The sequence below is a fragment of the Dromaius novaehollandiae genome, unplaced genomic scaffold (assembly GCF_036370855.1).
Source record: "Dromaius novaehollandiae isolate bDroNov1 unplaced genomic scaffold, bDroNov1.hap1 HAP1_SCAFFOLD_40, whole genome shotgun sequence".
Taxonomy (NCBI): domain Eukaryota; kingdom Metazoa; phylum Chordata; class Aves; order Casuariiformes; family Dromaiidae; genus Dromaius; species Dromaius novaehollandiae.
The window spans coordinates 350114-367490 of NW_026991474.1; the positions used below are offsets into that span (position 1 = coordinate 350114).

The 17377-nt window shown below is 40.4% G+C and overlaps 1 protein-coding gene across 1 annotated transcript; it reads left to right on the plus strand.

Annotated features, from left to right (window-relative positions):
• The first annotated feature begins 9343 nt into the window (after nt 1–9343).
• Nucleotides 9344–16947, plus strand: LOC135326761 (kinase non-catalytic C-lobe domain-containing protein 1-like). The gene is made up of 3 exons (XM_064504527.1): nt 9344–9451; nt 14086–14284; nt 16877–16947. Exons 1-3 carry the CDS (start codon nt 9344–9346, stop codon nt 16945–16947), a joined length of 378 nt encoding a protein of 125 aa, XP_064360597.1.
• The last annotated feature ends 430 nt before the right edge of the window (nt 16948–17377 follow it).

Here is a 17377-nt window from a genome sequence, read left to right on the forward strand (position 1 = left end):
CTACTCAGTATGGAAAGGAGGCACTAGTGTTCTCTTTGGTTTCTCTCTGTGTGCTACAAGAGTTTCTGTCTAGGATATTCATGTGCCTAGCTCCTTGCTACATACAATCTCTCCTCCTTTTTTTTTTCCTTAATATAAATCAACTGTCTTTACTAAAAATGAAAATTGAATAACATGTTATAGATTTAGGTGAATCAATATCTCTAACAGATTGAAAGAGGGTTTTGCCCAGTTGATTCATTTGGATTATCAGTTTCTGGAGAAATATACTGCAGCTCATGGATTTTATGAGGCCCAAGATGGCTTTGGCTTCATGCAGGAGGTAATTGACGGTGCCTAATTAATGACAAATGTTTCAAACACATACTCACAGTAGCTAGTATAGACTTTGAACTGATCTCAGCAATTCATCTTTCTTCCAGGCTCATTAAACACTATTTTGAGCTCCACTAACAAACAGCTAATGATCATGTCTTTAGGAATCTTTACAAATCAGTCACCTCTGCCCCTGAATTAGTTTTAAAGGTGTAGGACAGGGAAGCCTAAAAATATGTAGTCCTAAAACCAGGCTGCAGCTCAATTGTTCAGTCTGTTTCATTAGGAGGTTGATGGGCTGTTTTCTCCCTCAGGTTGATGAGCTCCTTTGGTGAGAGAGAGAAGCACCCTTTCTCTCCTCGTGCTGGTCGATGTGTGTGAGGGACAAGATTCAGCCTGCACTATATTGTCCAGTTTTATTTGTATGTTTTATGGATAGACTGCTTCTCCTCAGAGGAGAATTTCTCAGTATAAAGGAGTTCCCAGTGGCACAGTGTATAGCTATTACTACTGTATCCATCAGCAAATTATCTAGGCAGCAATTACAAAATTGAGGCTTGGGTAGTGCAAATAATTGATTTTTCAGCTCAGTAGCTGAACTGAGAAATTGGAAAAGAGGTTGCATTTAGTTTGACTGGAAGTAGAAGCTTTTTTTTCCCCCCCTTCTCTCTCACACAGAATGCAAGAAGAGCACTCATCTACATACATGTGGTGCTGGGATTCAAGCTCAAAGCCTGCTTGAGTAATAGGACTACTTCTTCCATCTGCTAGGAGATTACTCTAATCACAGCATTTGAAAGCTATCATAGCAGAGGTCAGCCTTAGCTAGTGCGCTTTCCTCTATGCTTGTGACTATTGTGAAAAATAAAATTCTCTCTGGAACTATTTTGGAAATTAAATCTACATCTTTTTAATAGCTTCAGTATGGCTCCTGCTGTGCTTTTCTGCAAACATTTGCTGAGATCTCATATGAGACTTGCCTTCAGTTATGTAAAAAACCTCTTCTCTTGACCTCTTGCTGGGTCAAGTGACCCTATGGGATGATTTACGCCTTTGAAAGTTCTTTCAACTATCTTTATTACTAATTGAAGGGCTTCCCAAAAAGACTGAATTCAGCAGTGTGATCTGAAACTGATTGTGACCAGACTCACTCTAATCAGCACTGGCACAAAGCAATATAATATAGGGCCCTTTGCCAAGGACAGTCTGATCTCAGCTCCTGAGAGGTGCGCAGTGCAATACAGCTGCCCTTGGGCTTCCAGGGAGAGCAACAGTATTGCCAGGGTAAAGATGGAGAGCAGGTTGCTGGATTAGCAGTGTTCTCCTTGCTGAGGGCCTGTAAGGAACACACAGGCAGTGGAGTGTGGTGAATAGTGCCCAGTATGCTTTCAGCATGTTTTTCACCTGGCAGAGGTGTCATGCACAGGTGGAATTTCTGAATGCCTTCCCAATGCAGTACCGGGAGGGAAGAGCAATGACCCAAGCATGAGAGGTAGCTGCTAAATCCTCGTGGGAGAAAAATAGTCATAATAAATAAACCAAGCAAATAAAATTGGAAACACTGTACACAGCCTCTGTTGCTTGTAGATTATGTCATTTATGTTCCAGTTTGTCTTTATGTTTTAGTGAGAAAGATTCCTGGAATAACCATGTCTCTGGGGAAGGGAACACAACAACAATGACACTGGTGGATTTCATATCAAATGTTGAGGACATCAGATGATTATATTGGAGACATCAGTTCTTCAGGATGGACTCTTCCTGCTGATTCATTAACTTCAAGAAGGGTTTAAACAATGTGGTTTAATTCACTCTCCCACAGAAAGGAGAATTCTTTGGCTTATCAGTGTTTTCCTTCAGTGATTATGAGCAAGTCATAACAATATCATAAATCTCTGTAAAGGAAAGCTTAAAGAGATAGCTAAATGTCTGAAATATAAGCAATTTCAGGCTGAGAACTCTGCCTGCATATAGTTAATTTTTATGCTTCTTTAATTTGAATTTAAGATTTAGTTAATTATTATGAGAGGTTTTTCTGAAGGATGGCTGATATCACCCTGAGGCTTATTTTCCAATGTGGAATTGCCAGAGGCATCATATTAGACTTTATTATGCATATAAAACGATCTTTTGTGTAACTTTTTCTAGTGTTCTCAAATGAACACCACTAAAATGAATTAAAAGAGCAAGGGGACCAATAGGTATTATAAATACAATATTATGTTATGAAGTCAACGTTATAATGCCAAAACTGAAGCAGTTCAAAATCAATTGGAGGATGCTTTGCAATTACAGCATAAATTTGTGTCTCCAGGGTTATGGCTTAAGTTTCCAGTTGTTATGAGCCTCCTGAGTAATGTTGGAAGTGATTTATTTTCAGGGTGCCTGACTTTGCCATGTAAAATAGGTAAAGCGGCCTCCTCCCTACCATACAAGCCTATTGTGGGAATACCTGGCATGTGTTAACATGCCAAAGTAAGGGAAGTCACGTAACACTCCACAGTGATAACAGAAAGAATCCCATTAACAATTTCTCTATAGGTATATATGTGTGAATACACACACGCACATTTCTGGATAGATACTGCCTATGAGAAACCTAATAATCTGATCGAATTAATGGGACAAGGAGTCTGAAATTCCCAAATATAAGACTTATTATTGGATTGCTTTTTGGACTTACATATCCTCTAGTCTTAATTTTCCAATGGTGAGAAGAAAGCCACACATCTGAATGTTGGACCGTTACTAGGTTATGTTCCCATTTGTATAAGCAAAAGCAATACTAGTCTTTGATCTTGCATCTCAATGAACTCCCTTCAAAGGAATTTTTGCCATTAGCATTTTACTATTGACTTCAATGGGGCCAAATTGCATCTTTATTTCTGCTGCCTTTCCCTGCTTTTCAGCTGGTACAGGAAGATAAGATCCAACTGCAATAGCAAAGGACATTTAAAGGATGACAGAGAAAATGGAGATGCCTAAATACAAAATGTATTACCCTAACGTGTTTTTTGATGGGGGGGAGCTATCTATGCCTGGAATGCCACCTAGCAGAGTTTATGCCAGGATTGGAGATGCAGCTGCAGTTCAGTCAAGAACATATTAGGTAACTGAAAGATGTCCTGAGGAGAACAGGGAAAAATCCTCTGATAATCTTTCATATGGGGACAAAAGAAACTACCATTCAAAGAAGACTCAATGAAATCAAAGCCTTTAGACAGTGTGTGGGAAAATAATGATGATGAAAAAATGGTGCAAGCATCCATAAAGAAATATATTAAAGAGCTATATAAAAGAGGAATCAGTTGTAAAGATCAGATCTCCTAAGCACCTGAGGAAATTATGAAATCAAAATTTATCACTTTTATAGGTTTATCAGTATTATAGAGGCAAGCAAAGCATAATGTAGTAGAAAAGTAATCATGACTAGAACACAGGTTTGAGACTACGCATTGTTTACAAAAGAGGAAAACAAAGACAACGGCAACAGAATGGATGCATGCATAGTGACAGGGCAATCTCGAAGGAAATACAAACTGAGGTTAAGAGATAAACAGTAATGTTGGAGAAAAAATGAATCAGTATAAACTGAGGCTGGAAGTCAGAAGATTCATAACATGAAGAAGGAAGTGAAGTTTTTGATACATTTATGAGATGAATGATGTTACAGGTGCCTATAATGACAGAATTACTCCCAATTACTGTACTTAATGAATCTGAAGTCTATGTTCTTCACCATTCAGCCCCATGAAAAGGGAATGCCTGTATATGGTTTTCCCATACAGTATGTAGTCTATGCATGTAATTTTCCCATCCTCTTCAGAAACACACAGCCAGCATATCCCTACTGTCTTTGTAAGATTCTGAAGTATTTGGAATACAAACTAGCCTGCCACTTCAGGCAAGCAGGCCCATATACAATTAGTAGCAGTAATGGGGCTGGTTTAAAAAATTGCAGTGTCTTTACCTCCAAATTCTTTCAGGTTTGTTCAATAGCAGCAACACATAATCTACTTTTTATTATAATGCTTTCTCACTACTGCCATAGAGACAGCAGCAGCTGGCAACTGGCAGAAAGCTTTTCCCTGTCTTGAAATACATGTAACTGCTAAAGGAAGAACAGCAGTTTTATAGACTGTAAAAGTATTAAAGCCCATGGCATTAAAGCAATCTCTGATTAATAAAAATCAAACAACTGAAAAGGATAGAAAAAGTCCAAACACATGCAAACCCAATTCTTTACACTCCACCCTTCAGTTCCCATGGTTTCACCCAAACTAAATTAAAATGAGAACCTTCAGGCAAACTGCCATTAAACAAAACTCTTAAAAGGAGAATGCACAATCTAATTATCATGTAACAACTGTGTAGCTTTCATCTACAAGACCAGTATTCCAAAACTGTAATAGTCAATTATGATTATATAACCTATAAAGAAGAATAACTGATGTGCTACAATGAAAAGGAAAAACCTGCAAAAGAACATGAAAGACATCACCAGTGGCACAAAGTGGTATAACAATAGTACCAAATATAATTTCCTTTCTCCTGTAACTTGTATTTGGATCATATTACAGAGATGGAGGTGCTCACAGTCACTCCCTGAATTCCAGTTAATTTATTCCCCATAGCCAGAGCCCACTGATTAATTTTTTGGCAATATCTCATGAACCCAGAGATCTGGAAATACAAGACACGAGGCTCATAACTAAATCAGTATGTCATAATTAAGAGAAGTACTTTAAGCTTGCAGGTCATTAATATATTATTTTTAAAAACCTCTCATTTTTCCTCCATTTATCTACCAGTTCTTTCATTCATTCATTCATTCATTCAGATGCCAGCCTTCTCTTTCACAATTTTTAATTACATAAAGGCACAACCAGAAAAAGCACTGTGAAGTGCTACTACATGATCAAAGGCATTGAATGGTTTCTATTCTGTGAGTGAGCAACTAGACCCAGACCCTTCAACCTGAAAAGGTGCAACTGAAGGAGATATAAGACAGCTGTGTAATATTGTGAGTGAAACAGAGGGGATAAACAGGGAATATATACACCACCTTTTCCAGCTCAAGAACTTGGGGGCCTCAAATGAAACAAAGAATTTACTTCATGCAATGTGAGGTAAACTGAGGAATTTTGCAATAGGACATGGTAGTTAAAACTATCCAGGCTCAAAAAATGAATGGACAAATTCCTTAAAAAATAATATTCCAGTGTCTCTTAAACAGGTAGACATTACCATTGGCTTAGGAGATCTCTAAACTGAATCTCTGGAGGCTGAGACTGTACTGGAAAAGCATAAGTACATAGTTACCTGGTTTATACACTCTTTCTTCCCTGGCCATCTGCTATTGACCATGATCAGAAACAGAAGTCAAGTCAGCTATTCTGCTGCAAACACACCTTATGTGGAAATCCTGCCTTTACTCTGCTGCACTTACCACAATTAGATACAGCTTGAGGGCACATGCTAAACTGTGAGAATACTCAAACGAGGTTTATTTGATGCAGTCTATTGTCTTTGATGCTAAACGATGTCTAAGGCACAAAACTTCAGGTTGCCTCAAAGATTTTTTGGTGAAGAGGTTCCTCAGTTATAATAACTATACCACACCTGGAGCTTACCCTTTTTTTAGTATTTTTTCATCTCTAATCTACAGCTAAAAAGTCAAGATCTCTAATAATTGTTATTCCTGCTGTGATTAGTATTAAAGATCTCAACTCATACTCAAAATCTGATCATGAGGCAAGCATATCTCTGATACTTCCTTAATTAAACACTTTAAAGTATACTTTTCCAAGACAATTTTTAGTCACAGTATATTCCTTTTTATGCATGCTAACATTTTTTTTCTTTTTCTCAGGCTATATAATATTCTTAGTGTACAAGAATGTTTTTATTTCTGCCTTTTGTGAATCCTGCATGCCCTTCAATTCTTGCCCTGGTCTCCCAAATACTGTTCTATATATTTATGTTAATATAATACTCTACACCTGTAGTTCCAGTTTTTCCATTAGGTTACCCTGACTCCTTGCATTTCTGTAATAAAATTCCCATTTTTGCATATACTTTATAAGAGTTGTACTTCATATAGGTTAGTTACCTCACTTTCACTGACTGCAGTGATTGCCTGTCAGTCAGTACAAGTCCTTTCTTCTTGCTGTCCCTGTTATTCTCTATTGTTCAGTTACTGCATCCTTCTTTAACTGATCTTTCTCATCTAGCACAGACATCTCATCTTGGACATTCTTCCATCTGTAAAGGATATTACACTTCACTTAGCTATACTGATTCTCTTAAAACCATCTTTCCTCTATTACTTTATTTGAACTCTCTTATCACCCAAGCCAACCTCAAACTCAGAAGATTATTTCCACAGATACTCAGGTATCTATCAAAACATCTTTCAAAAAGTCTGCCAATACTCTACAAAGAATTCTTAGGGACTCTAAAGTTTTTAAGTAATATTGTGAAAAAGAAAGAAAATATCACTGCAGACAGACTGACGGCTTCATCTAGGCATCTACATGCCTTTTTTGTAATGTTGAACTGTGTAGTGTTGACTGTCCCCCAGCAACTCCCATGGGCCCTGATTAATTGCATATGTTAAGGATGACTATTCTTCCGTGTGAAAATTGGCTGCAAGAATGTATCAAACAAGTTTCACTTAATTTTTTCTGAAAGTTATCTCAATCATGAGACCAAGGAAGACCACAAAACAATAGAATTACTAATGAGAGCAGAAGTTTATTAGACACTTTTCTGGAAAATATACCAATCCATATTAGTTCCAGTTCTGTCCTGCCTATCAAGGCACTTGTGATAAGGCTAAGTCCACTGCGACTTCTGATTGACAGAGGAATCCAGTGCTATCATATATTATAATTAACCTGGAGTACACTCTTTCATGCTGTCTATAAATATTTCATTTTGTTTTCTGCTTTGTAGATATTCTGCTTGGTATGAATAGTTCTTCGGTGGAACAAGCAAGTTAACCAGGGGATCAGGGAGACAGGTCTGAAGCACCTCTAATCACTCAGCTGTAGTTAGTCTTTTCCTCTGGCAATATCTACCCAAGCCTGGATTCAAGCCCCAGGTCCAAATATTGCAGGGTAGAGGTCTGAACCTGAGTCTTCTAATCTTACAGAGAAATGCCCTTTTGCTCAATTACTAATTGCTTTTAGCAAGTGAATATCTGTCAAACAAAAGATACTCATCTTTTCAAAACTCCTGCATGCATCCTTTCAAAGCATGCAATTTCCATGAAGCATACATAGTTTTGATTTCAACTACCATTTTACAGAAATGTTTATGATTGCTTGCTCAAGTGATTGCAATGGTGTGCTTATCTAAGCTGTATGTATGGATGAGTGTAGATTTTAGACCTAGTTTACACAGTGGAGAAATTTCTTTTCTCTTTTTTTTTTTTTAGACTAGTTACGCGCCTGGTCCATGAGAGTCCAGAACTTAGGGAACTTTGGGCAGATCATGCTGCCCCAAAAAATTATTTGGCCAAATACTGTGGTGAAATGTGTTATAAGTTAAATAGTACTGACATTGGGGTCATGTTGGGCCTTGTTTCCAGAAGTGCCAGGCACTCACTGTTTCTCATGCTCTAATATTCGTTCATAGTTAAAAACCTGAGTTACCCAACTATGAACACACATATTTTAGAAACATTTGTAGTCATGAAAAACGTTTTGTTCCCATCAACTGAGTTCAAAATGTTAGTAAGAGGACAGCATATATACGAAAAAATCCAATGTTTGGGGGTTTTTTTTAAGTAGTATGTCATAATTATGGAATATATCCAATTAATATTTAATTTGGGAAGAATCTTATAACTGCTAAAGGATGATCTTTATGGGACAGTTAATCAGAGTATTTTTCTTTGTTCCATGGTGTTTATTGATGCATATTTTAGTAGAGTATTACTCTTGTACTACATACGAAATAGAATATAAAACCCTTGCTTTGCTTTATGTATTGTGCACAGATGAACCCGTTAGCACACTCTATTTTGACATAAAATTATAGGAATATAGGAAACAATAACACAGATAGCGCTATCATTTTCCAACTACCTGTAGTTGTGAAATTTAATGAGGCAAGAAAACAGCCTCTTCGCTCCATCAGCACCCTGCTACCACGGAGAAGGGAGTTTCCGCAGGGGCTGTGCACAGCCACCGAGCCGAGCCAGGACGTACCCGCTCGCGGGCCGGCAAAGCGGGCGCAGGGGCTTGTCTCCGGCAGAAGGCCGGGTTCCCCGTCGCTGCATGGAAGCGGAAACCTGCTTTTCCCACAAATCGTATTTAAATATGGTGGTTTAAACAAAAATGTACCATATTCTCGTACTATTTGTGAACCTCGATCATGAACCTTCAGGTTTAAAGCGAGCATTGAGGTCACCTGAGGTACCCCAGTCGGGTGAACAGCAAAAATACCGGGGCTGGGGGGGATAAACCGATAACCACTTTGACGAAAACGGCTTTGTTTGTGCCTGTTGCGGCTCGGACGCGTGTGGGGAACCAAACCCCTGGCCACCGGCCTAGTTTCAGCCGCGGGAGTAACCCGGCGGCCCGGGCTGCTGAGGAGAAGGCGACCAGCCCAGTCGCCAGGGCCGCGGCCGGACCCACGCCCCGCGCCGGCCCCTGACGCCCTCGGTGGCCGCCGCCGAGCGGGGCGGCACGGGATGGGGCAGGGCGGGGCGGGGCGGGGCGCGGGCGGTGCCGCGGGGGCCTCGGGGCGGGCGGCCGCAGGAGGGCGGCGGCGCCGCGGGGAGGCCGCGTTGCCATGGCAGCGCTTCCCGCGCCGGGGGCTTAGCCGGGCGGCGGCGGCGCGGCGGGGAGAGGCGGGGGCGCCCCCTGCGGCCGCCGGGGGGCGAAGGGGTTAAGCAGGGAGGGCGTGAGGCCCGGCCCGGCGCCGCGGGGGTCGCCGCCGGGGGCAGCCGGCGGGCGGGCGAGGGCATGAGCGGCGGCGCGGCTGCGGCGGTGAAGCCGCCGGTGCCTCCGCGGGCGGCATGGAGGGTGTCGGCGCCGCCGAGGCCGGTTTCTACGCGGAGGAGGAGGCGGAGGAGGCGGTGAGCTGCTACGACTTCGAGCCGCTGCCCACCCTGCTGGAGGACGAGGTGAGTGCGGGCACGGCCCCCCCTTCCCCCCCTCCCCGGGCCGCACCTGCGCCGCGGCGGCCGGGGCCGCGCTGGGAGTGGGGCCGCGGGCAGCAGGGCCCCGGCCCGGGGGCACCGCGTCCCCCTCCGCCAGGCCTCTCTGGGGAGCTGCTGCCGAAATCCAGCCCCCCAAAAAAAGAAAGTTGCCAGGTGAAATTACCTCTCTCCAAAGCATTCCGTTGTTTTTTGTGCTGTCAAGGCATTTGTGACCTGCCTTCTCGCTTTTACAAAGCCCTACTATAGAAACATTCCTGAATTAATATTTTTGAGGTAGGTTTTGAGGCTTTTGACAGCTGCCAATCACATATAAATTGGTGCATTGCCCTGGCCACTCTTTAATCACATATAATAATCCCAGCTACCGAGTTGCTGAGTTGGCTTGTTGGGTGCCGGTCCATCTCCGCGGTGCCGAGCAGAGTCATCGCCGCTGCGCGCGGTGTTTCGTAACTCCTGCCGTGCCCGGGGTTCCCAGCACAGTCATGTTGCACGCTTCCTTCTAGTACCTGGCAGAATTTCTTACATGGGCAAAAGCGGTTTCAGCAGCGGCCAAACAGATTTTTGTACTGCCGTTTCTTATGGCCCTGTGTGAAAAAAGGCCTTTGTCAGTGGGAAATAAGCTGGGGAATTTGTTTATTTTGTGTTTATTGCACCAAATAACCTGTAACTGAATCCTGTTCTGTAATGATGTTTGCCTGAATGTGTTTGGTTTTCCTCTTGCTCATCTTTCTTTGCATACTTTCATGTAAAGTGTGTTCCTTACCCCCAGGGAATATTTTGATAAAATGATAACTTTTTGGTTTTACACACCGAAACCAGATCTAGATTTGTTTATATCTTGTTATATCTCCTGGTTCATGGACCCAAACTGAGTCAGGAAATGAGGGTGTGCTAAAAACAGTCCCTTCAAAGTTTCACAATCCATTTTTTGGTCAAGAGTTTGGCTCTTCTGCTGTTAGCTGAACTGATTTTTCCAGTCTTGGTCTAGAGTTTCTTTTTGTCAGTCAGATGGGTTCTCCTCCTCCGTTATCAATAGCATTCACTGTGGTAGGCCTCCTTGGACTGGTACATGCAAAATACAGAGGGAAGAGGCCTCCTTTTACACATTTACTCATAATTAAATAACCTTGTAGAGAAAGCGAGTATGACCTATCACCTGGTGATTGGAGAAGTTAATTTAAAAGGGCTGCTTGGAGGAATAGTCAATGGGTTTACCTCAGCATCCAGTGTTTTCCTTTAAATATGAGTGATTTAATGAATCATGTTTGGTGTATTTTTCATGGTTCTGGGACAGACTGTTTTGAGGTTTGTGTCCCAAAGTACCAAAAAAAAAAAAAAAAAAAAAAAAACCCTTTGCAACAAGACTTAGTTGCCAGAAGGCTGTGAATGCTGAGACACCTGAGCTTTTAGCTGCTTAGTCATTTAGCGGAGCCTGGGCTTCCCTTGGCTGAGGGGAAGCATAAGGGCAGAGGCTGGTGGCTGACTCCTCTGCTTTGCAAAAGCCAACAGGCGCAACAGGAAAGCTGCCAGAGCAGAGGAGCAGGGAGTGCTGAGGATGAGGGTGTATTTGAAACACCTTTCTTTACTAGGACTTTCTTGGTCTCAAAGGTGCCTTAATATTTTGTTTTAATTTTTTTAGAGAAGTTGTGACCAATGGGTTTCTCCTCCTGCTGTCCCTCCCTTTGCTTAATTACATATACTGCTGAATCATTTTATACTTTCTGAAGAAAATGTAAGGGAAAACTGAGAACTAAAGTGCGTAATTAAACCATGGTTATCTGACCAGTTCACTTTTCATAGTTATTAAACAGTAATTGCTTTTTGCAAGTCATTTTGGCTGATAATGAGATGAGGGAGGAAAGACATCAGCATCTCCGTTATGTAACGAATGCTCCAGTTTTTACTGCAACTTTCCAGTGGTCCAGACAAAGTATTGTATGTATGTCAGTCATGTATGGGTGCTGGCTGTGCTTTTTCTGATAGGCTTTGGTCTAGCTTACCAGAAACTCCTGTGTTATATTCTTGAAACCATTTTTTTTTCAGTGAAGACTCTGTTTCTTTATTGTTTTGAGGATGCAAGCTGAATGCATGTCCCAGCTGTTTACAGTGCTTGGTTCCCTGTATTGACATGGCTTTGCTACAAGAGCAGCTGTGGTAACTAACCCAAGATAGTTTGGCCATTTGGAAAAATACAGGGGTTCTGTGAAGCAAATAACTTCACCTGCTGGTCTTTGGAAGGAGGGAGGGTTGCTGTGTTTTCATATCTTCGCTCACCATCCATTTTTGATGTAAGCCACTGACTGTTCAGCATTTCATAGGCCTTTTTTTTTCCCTCTCCTCCTTTCGCCTTACCTAAATTTCTCTTTCACTGGAAGTGAAGATAAGCTTGTCTGACATGACATCATCACCACATTTCATTTACTCCCAAATAAGAAGTTAACCACAAGACAAAGATGGCTTTGTAGATCAGAACTATAGATATTTCCTACTGCTGATTAATGTCAGCTCTGAGGTCACACCTGACAACCACAAAGTAACCTCAAAGCTTGGCTGATATCTGGTCATGATTGGAAGTGGACACTGAGGCTGTTTTAAAAGCTTGCAGATTTTATATGTTTTGCAGTGCCTTTCTTGTCCAATTCTATCCCCATCCTACCTATCAGCTTGCTCAACTCCTATGCCTGTGGTTTGTGGTCCATCTCCTGGTCGTATGCTTATATTTTCAGACATAAGAACCATGTGCCACCCTCCATGCTTGGAAGAACTACACCATAAAGATGTATAAAATTTTCTCATCCACCCTCAAAATTTGATGGCCAGTAAACTTGCAGCATTATGCACATTGTGCCGAGTACAGTTGGCAGAGAGAAACAATGCGAGCTCTTGTCTCGTGTAGCTGAACTACAAGGGCGCTTGCTGTTTACTACATAGCGCTGAGCTCCTGTGAGGCCCAGCTCCATGAGCAGTGCTAGAGGGCACTGTAGTAATACTGCTGTTAGTAAATTAGTCCCTCCTCAGAAGTGACAGAAAATCAGAACATTAAAAATAGAACCATATAATAGTAAGTGTGCTTTATTTCCTATGCATTTCCCCCCCCCCCCCCCATATTTATGAAGCGTTGCACTTTGGACTAAAAAGCAAAATAAATTTTGGACTCATGTTTGAAGGATGAGTGCAATACTTCCTTCTCTGAAAATCTTGTTAATAAACTGTTACAGCTTCTGTAAATAGTAGTCCAATCTTATTGATGATCTTCAGTATTGAGCTATGTAAACTGAGTGAAAACTATATTTTCCAAGTTTCCTCTTCGGCAATGTAAGTTTAAACCACTAAGTTTCAGTTTGCGTTTCTGAACTGTAAGATACCTCACATTCTGCTTTGCTGATGATGATATACTTTCTAGTTTCAATATGGTAAATTCTGCCATTCTAGAGAGAGTTTAATAGGCCACCCAATTTAAATGCATTGATGTGCATCTTGAATTGAAGGTATATTTATTATCATTCAGAAGTAAAGGCTTTATTCTTAATTATCACATATAAATTAGTGAGAAATGTATTATGCATGATTAATAGTGAGTATAGTTTTGATACACACAGTGACTTCTGTAGATATTTCCATTCTTCTGTTTATCTTTCCTACAGACAGAATCAGGCTTTTTTTTTAAAAAAAAAAAGTTTTTAAATTTTGTTTTTGTTCTCAGGTCTTCCAGTTCATGGAAATTTTACTTCTCTAGCTACGGGTGATGAATTAGTTCAGTATTCTAACAACATACAAAAAAAGTCCAGCTGCATTCAATCAAGCATTAGTTCTGAATGTCTTGACCAAAAAAGCCACATCAGAGCCATTTTTTTTAACTGGACTCTTTATAGCCTTCCTTTAGTGACAAAGTCAAAGGAAAGTTGTAAGTTGAAAGACTTATAATTTAGGACAGTAACTTAGTTTCTAAGTCCATAAACTATTATGATTGTGAAGAACCCTGGACATAGAGGGGAGGCCTAGGACAACCGAAGCGTTTGTATTTTTGTTTAAGTCAAAGCTTAAGAAAAACTTTCCAACAGCATGTTGGACTTTGGAGGGCTTATTAAATGGTCTACACAGTTAATCCTCACAATAGCATCATTCTTAAGATGGCTTAATTAGGAAGGTACTTTTTCCCCAGATCACAGATGGCAAAGGGAACTGCTGTGAAGAGAATTTAAAAGTAGCTTATGCAAAAGCACTCGGGAAAGTTCAAGAAAGATGTGGATTAAACAAAAACTTTCTCTGCTCTCACCTCTGAATGTTCAGTTTCCGTACCTTTGGTGCAGGGTTGATATAGTTTGAATAGCTCACAAAAATACGTTTTTGGTTTTTTTTTTTTTTTCCTGTTAACATGCATTGGTACCTTCATTTAGGTTAACTGTGCTCCTTACGAGACTTATGGTGTTAACCATGATTTCATGCACTTGGTGTTTCTTGGGGTGTTAATCAGGGTCCTAGAAAGTCTGAGAACTTGCTGGAAGCTTTACATTGTGTATCAGAGATTACATTTGACACAATTGGCTACAAGTAATGTCATGAAATGCAGAGTAATTTATGAATTCATGTCTTGGCAGGAGAATGTGTCCCTTGCTGATATTTTGTCACTGCGGGATAACTGTCTCACGGAGCAAGATATCTGGGCAATTTGCCTGGAGTGCAGCCGCTCTCTGAAGAGCATTGCCCATTCTGTGATCTTCCAGACACTCTGCATCACTCCTGACACTTTGGCTTTTAACACCAATGGCAATGTATGCTTCATGGAACAGCTCAGTGGTAAGTATTTGTGTTTCCAGGCAATTTGTTTCAAAAGTATGAAGACTCATGGTGAGAGGCTGTAGTAAAGCATTATACTCTATTCCTCAGACCCTTAATTAAAATGAAGGAAAAAATACAAAACTTCTTCAGAAGTTGGTGAATATCAGTCTGTATGAAACAGTATGCTCAGTTTTGTGAACGGTCAGCAAAGACTTCTGAGTTTGACCAGAAGACTTTTCCCAGCTAGAAATATTAGCCAAAAAACCCCCCACTTTTTTTCTCCAGTCCCTTTAGAGTTATATCAGTTTGTAGCTAGAAGATCCATTCTAGTCCCTATATGTTCTATTCAGATTTTTATTATATCTTCTTTAACCTAATTCCTTTTTAAAAGGATGTCAGAATAAGTGTTGTTGCTTTTTTCTTAGTCAAAATCTAGATCACAGTAGTTGGAAAGAATGGGATAAGGTAGTTTTTAGACTAATATTTGCATTCTTTAGAGTCAAAAATCGTATTTCAAATAAGAACGTAACATCATAAAACTTTTTTCATAGTTGTTGTGGTATTTGTTTTGTGCTTTGCATGACTTGTTTTAGTCTAATTGAATAGCTGGCAAGCAATTGATCCATGACATTGCCTACGTTCAAGTGCTTAAAACGTGGGCTAATGGGAATTCCTGTGCAAAGCAAATGGTGTACCAAGATTTTGTTCTCTGGATACACAGTATACTTTGAAGTGACTTTTCATTAGTTCTGTTTAAAGAAGGTTGTGTTTTTCCTTGAAATGCTGGAAGTTACATAGATACACTGTTTATTTCTTCTCCCTGTTCATCTATGCCCTAGGATCCCCCCCACCCCCCCCCACCCGCCCTGCCTTTGCCTCCATTCTTGTTAGTGTTTGAAAATACAATTTGCTAGTTAGGTGCTTCTGGAAGTTGCCTTTCTGCTTTCTTGTACTTGTAGCCTATGGATCTATTTTTCTGGAGGACAGTGATAACCTCTGGATCTGCTTGCCAGACTTTTTTTTTTTTTTTTTCCCTTCCTAAAGTAAGTGAAAATTAACAGCCTGTCACCACAGCTTCAGCAGAGAGTTCTGCTTCCTGCAGCTTCTGTGGCTCTGAAGCCAGTGACAGACATCCAACGGGGTGTTGTGCCAAAGGCCTCTTATATCCTCTTGTCTCTTCAAATCAGACAAATCTCCATTGTAAACATTATACTGCAAGAATCCAGTGAATTTCACCAGTGGTAAAACCGTATGCTTGTGCAGACTTTAAACCATCCCATTAAAAGAAAGGGAAAGGGTAGCAAGGAGAAGGACAGAATGAGGAGTAATCTATGGGAGAAAAACAAAACCTTCCCCTTTTCCTCCTCCTTCCCCCACCCCTAAAAAAAAATAGCAGGAAAAAGTGTGTGGGGAAAAATGCAGAATTAGTTGTGTATCATCTTTTCTCAGTGGGGAAGCAGAATCAGGAATGTTCTAAGGAGCTTTAAATCAGTTAGTAGCATCTGGATGTTCAACCATGCCAGATAGCTGCAATATATAAATACGTAAAGCAAGTCCTCTCTGGACCTTTCTACCAGATATATGAGTTTAGTATCTTCACAATAAAAGAGCTGTGTGTTTTGCTGCTTAAATATAGGCACAAAAATTCTATTAGAGCTAAAGCTGTGTATGAGTATGCAAAACCTGTGAGCATATTTCTGCCCCTGGTTGAGAAAGGAAATTTATAGCATTCATATATTTATATAGCCTTTTAAATAAAGGAAATAGATAGGCTCATAAATGCTATCTGTCATCTGTTGGCTTCACAGAAGGATAGTTTGGGTAAGCTGAATATGTACTTGAAGATGAGGTTTTTGGTCAGGCACTCTTTAACCCCAGTGTTCTTGACCAAGTTCATGTGCCATCAGTACAGTGTGATGTTACATGCATGCTTGAATGCAGCAGCAGCTTCAGTCCCTCTTAGGATGCTCATTTTTTCCTTCTACCTCTTGACTCAGCAGTGACTGTGGCAATAACTCAGTTCTCCACTCAGCAGCGTGCAGATGGGGAATGCACTTCCAACTTTATCGTAATAATAAAAAGATAGTAATTTTAAAAAGAACAGAAAGGCCAAGGTTCAAAGTTGGCCCATAGAAGAGGAGTCAATTAGCTATTCGGATTGTTTTTGCTGGCTGAACCCTTATCCCCCAAGTCTTTAGTGGAAAACTGAATGGAAGTTTCCCATTAATCAAATCAAACCAAACCAAACCTGCAAGCCACAGCTGAGCCACACCAGCTTAGGTGATAACTTGGTCCAAACATAAATGTCTGAAGGCCTGCAAAAAGTGGTCAGACAGGTTAAATGTATTTCTGCTCTCTTTTTTTGGTCTGTTTTGTTTCTTAGTCGGAAGTATGGGTTTTTTTGCAGGAAGGTTGAAAATAGCATTTCGTTTTATTTATGGTACTCTAAATATGGATAACATGATCTTCGTAGGTCAGATATGAGTTAACCAAAATACTGTTAAATATCTAGTTTCTTTTGTATCATGAATGTATTGCCAAATTAGTATGTACTTTAAATAAATACAAGTATTAATTTTTAATGTGACACATTTACTCTTTCTTTCAAAGATGATCCAGAGGGCACCTTTGTACCACCAGAATTTGATATCACTGGCAACACTTTTGAGGCAAGTTTATAAATTTATTGGTAAAATGGGGTGGGGGGTTCAGTTGTGTTGATATTTCTGCGGTACCAAAAGCTCAGCATTCTCAATGTATAATTTTGCCACATTTTAAGTTTCATTGTGCTGTTTTGAGAGTACACTGTGCGTTTTGTAGGAATAAAACAAATTTAAAATGCTACGTTAATTTTTTGTATAAACATTTGTTTACTAACTGATAAAATGGGAGAATTGGTCTACCCTAAGCCACAGCTGGTCTGTATTATGTTCACTGGTATCCTTCACTGGTTACATTTGCTTGTTTGGGGATTAGCCATGAACTTTTATGACTAAATATAAAATTTGCTTGCTATCCTCTTCAGTAAAATAATTCATGGAAGGGTAATCACCAATTTTATCTTGGAGTTAATGAAGAAACAAATGACTATCTGTTGCTTTGCAGTGCACA